The sequence below is a fragment of the Aptenodytes forsteri genome, unplaced genomic scaffold (genome assembly GCF_000699145.1).
Source record: "Aptenodytes forsteri isolate BGI_AS27 unplaced genomic scaffold, ASM69914v1 Scaffold87, whole genome shotgun sequence".
NCBI lineage: Eukaryota > Metazoa > Chordata > Aves > Sphenisciformes > Spheniscidae > Aptenodytes > Aptenodytes forsteri.
Window position 1 is genome coordinate 5,102,721 of NW_008796041.1, and position 3,613 is coordinate 5,106,333.

Sequence of the window (3,613 nt, forward strand, 5' to 3'; positions counted from 1 at the left end):
TATTATTTTACACGTTACATTTTTGATACTGTCTTGGAACAGCAAAGAAAAGGAATTTTATTCAGTCAATGAAATCAGCTTTACAGATATTCTGTAAGGGATGTTCAAAAGAGAATTTTTTCGTTCAACTTTTTCCTTAATTTTTGCAGGATATTTTTAAAAAGAATGTTTAAGAAGAATGTTGCCTAATTGTGTAGGAATAAAACAGAGAAAGATTAAAGAATTGCTCTCAAATATTTTTTTTTTTTTTAATCTTAGCTTTCAAGTCATGTTGTTGCCTGCTTAAAGAGTACATTGTTGATGCTAAAAATAGTACAGTTCCCCTTTGTGTGGGTTTTCCAGGATATGCTGATTTAAACTTGATTTTCAAAGACCATGGCTTTGCATAGTTGCTCATTTTTCTAAGGTTAGCTGGGAGCAGAAGTTATTCCAAATACATAATACAAAGATGAAATTATCATTTAAAGGCAATTTAAAGTTATTAAGAACTGTCTGAATGTGTGTTGCATTAAACCAAGGGGCAGTGGAGGTAAATAGCAAACAGTGCTTTTCTTGAATGTATATATAATTTGTACAGTGAATGGTATAGCTTATGATTTGGACAATGACTTGATCCTTTATTGTCCCTTTGTCCCAAGCAGCCAATTAATAGTCAGAGCAGTGAGTGACACATTGCTTCTGTTAGGATGATGACCTCATTTATCACATAAGATTTCTGGTTCTGACCTTTTATTCAAGTATGTGAACAGAGTCCTGTTTTCCTTGGTAATGCTCGGAAGTGTCCAAAAGATTCTTCACTTACAACTTCTCAGCCTGACTTCACAGACATCCCCTACCCCCAGAATTTTGTCCTTCTCTCTTTCAAGCCACATGAATTTATTACTGCCTCTCCAGCCGCAGATGGCCTTTTGCCCCAGCATACAACACGGGTAAACAATCCTCTCCCCACCTGTCGCCACAGACTCCTGGAATGACAGTCAGGTCAATCTTTCCAACAAGGTCAACTGCTTTGGTCAACAGCCTCTCTGTCTTGTGCTATCTTGTCATATAAAAAGACTTACTTGTTTCTTACTGTAGCCTGTAGGAAGAGTGCTTGACACAGCTATCATGCATAACAAGATCTGCAGATAATGGGTTTTGATGGCTGTCATTAATACCTAACAGTACAACTTGTCCTGCATGTCTGGATCACCTGCAGAGTCCCATTGACTACACTGAATTGTAGAGGTACTAATGCCTGGTCTTCACAGATAAGATTGTGTAAATAGGGTATTTTAAATAATATGTTTGAAATCCACATTCAAATGCACTTTAGGCAAATGTCTGAGTTAGACAACTCAGATCTGATGATGAGAAAAGCTGCAGAAATACAAAAATGGGGCTTTAAAAATCAGTTTGGCTCTTGTAGTGGATGCACATTCTGTCAAAAACAACTTGTGGAAATTCCTAAAATAGGGCCAAGCACAAGCCCATTTGTCTTGATACCAAATAATAGCCCCAAATTATTTTTCTGAGATCAAGGTTGATGGGAGGACAAAAGCTGCTTAGCTGTCACTATGAAAAAGGGTACAAGGAGGAGATACTGAATAGAAACCACCATAAAGACTTGTTCTGAAGTTTATGATGGCAATGGGGTTAATTATCCTTTGACTTAAATTGCAGCTGAAAAAGAAAACACTGGAAGTGACTGTCTGGGATTATGACAGATTTTCCTCAAATGACTTCCTTGGTGAAGTGAGTATCTTATTTCCTCCTCTCTAACCCTGACTAGTTAGAAAGTTGATTAACTGCATGCTAGTATTTGGAGACTGTTTGCTTCCAAGGTATGGTACATGTGCTAAGTAAAACCTTTGTTACATCACAGTTTTACTGCTGACTTCATAACAAATGGTCATGATTTCTTTCATATACACATGAAAGATGCCTTCCCTTTATCTCGATAAACTGGGCAAGTTCAATTAGGACTCAACACAATGTTACTTCACTGAACTTTTTTTTTTTTTTGAGACTTCACAGTGACTGAATGGGGAATTCTTGTTATAACTGATAAGCTGCCTGCCTTGATTTTAACATAACATGGGAAGCCTGAGGAGGTATCAGTCTTTGTAAATGATTAAAGGATTAAATTCTGCCATCAAGCCATAATTTAGCACATGCATAAGTATCTGCGAGTGTGAGTAATTTGGTCTTGCTGATCAAGGTCTCATTTTTAACACTACAAAATAGTAATATCATTACCAAAGTATGACTAAAGGCAAAATCTTGTAATTAATAACAAATAGGATGAGTGATCATGGGAAGAAGTATTCTCTCTCTTTTAAAAGCAAATAAACAAACATATGCACATATAATACAGAATTACCAGCAATAACTATGACGTCAAAAAAGTAATTAAAAATGTTATTACAAAAGAGGATTATAATTAAAAACAGAAGCCCAGGAAAATCGATCGCTCTTATACAGAGTAACTCAGAGTATCTCTGCTCATTCTGCATTTGAATTTTGCAAAAAGGGACTCAGTTCAGCCCCAGTTCTTTGTGTAACTACAAAACTGAGCAATCAGTGTCACTATTTGAACAATTACTAAAATAAATGTATACGAAGCAGCTACATGATTACTTATTTCCTGCATACTGCATCAGTATTCTTGTTGAGTTCAGCATGTTTGTCCAAATGCAGGGCTTTACTGAATATTTACAACATTGTTATTTATGACATTTAGAAAATGGATGCTCCAGCAGCTGCTTCTACAGGAAGATTTAAACTTTTGCCTTCAAATATTTTCAACCTCTAGAACTATTTTATTTATTAAATTATTCAGACTTAATTATGAAAACAGTTCTTCACGGAAAAAAGGAACTGAAAAGACTATCCAGTGTATTTCAGGACCAGGATGTCCGGAGGAATCCTGCACCATAACATCAAATATGCGATATCCAAATTGTGCCCTAAGGACTTGCTTGAATAGGGCCAGCACCACTTGTGTGCCCCAGATGGCAAGTGGCACATCATGGTTCACACCCCTAGAATGTGAACCCTCTTCTCCTACAAAGCAGAGCCCCTAGCCTATACTGCCTATTGGGAACAATCCTCAGCCATTCTGTCCTCCAAGTCCTTCCCAAAGCCATGACGAAAAACCACACCAGGGAGCATGCTAAATAGTTAATCTGTTCAGATTAAGTATAGACCTAACCAGACAGACCAAGCCAGGTCATATGCAACCTATGAAGCTGAAAGAAAAAAGGAAAGAAAAAAGGCTTTTAACCTTCTAGAAAAAATCAGCTGTGAAGACACTTCCCCATCCCTAAACTTCAAGAGGCTTTCTTTTGTTCAGGGTCATGTAATAAACTGACAAAGACATAGTTTCCTGAGGCAATTGCACACTTTAGTTGTCTAGCACTTCTAAAACCTCCCTACCTGACATTAGTTTTAACCCTCTCACCTTAGAGCCAAATGCAAGGCTATTTTTGTCCTTTCCTTCATTCAAGACTCTGTGATGGCTCTTTAGTACTTTACATCTCTTGGCCCTCCCAGCTGCAAGATCATTAAGGGAGGAAGGGTCCTTATTGGTCGTAATGCTCTTTTTTTTTTATTTTTTTTAAAAAAAGAAATT

The 3,613-nt window shown here is 37.0% G+C and overlaps 1 protein-coding gene across 1 annotated transcript in view; it reads left to right on the forward strand.

Annotated features, from left to right (window-relative positions):
* The window catches only part of PCLO (piccolo presynaptic cytomatrix protein), a 393,514-nt gene that overhangs the window by 326,679 nt on the left and 63,222 nt on the right, over window positions 1-3,613 (forward strand). The window contains exon 20 of the mRNA XM_019473705.1: window positions 1,663-1,734. Coding sequence (XP_019329250.1) covers window positions 1,663-1,734 — 72 coding nt within the window. The remainder of the gene's footprint in view (window positions 1-1,662; window positions 1,735-3,613) is intronic.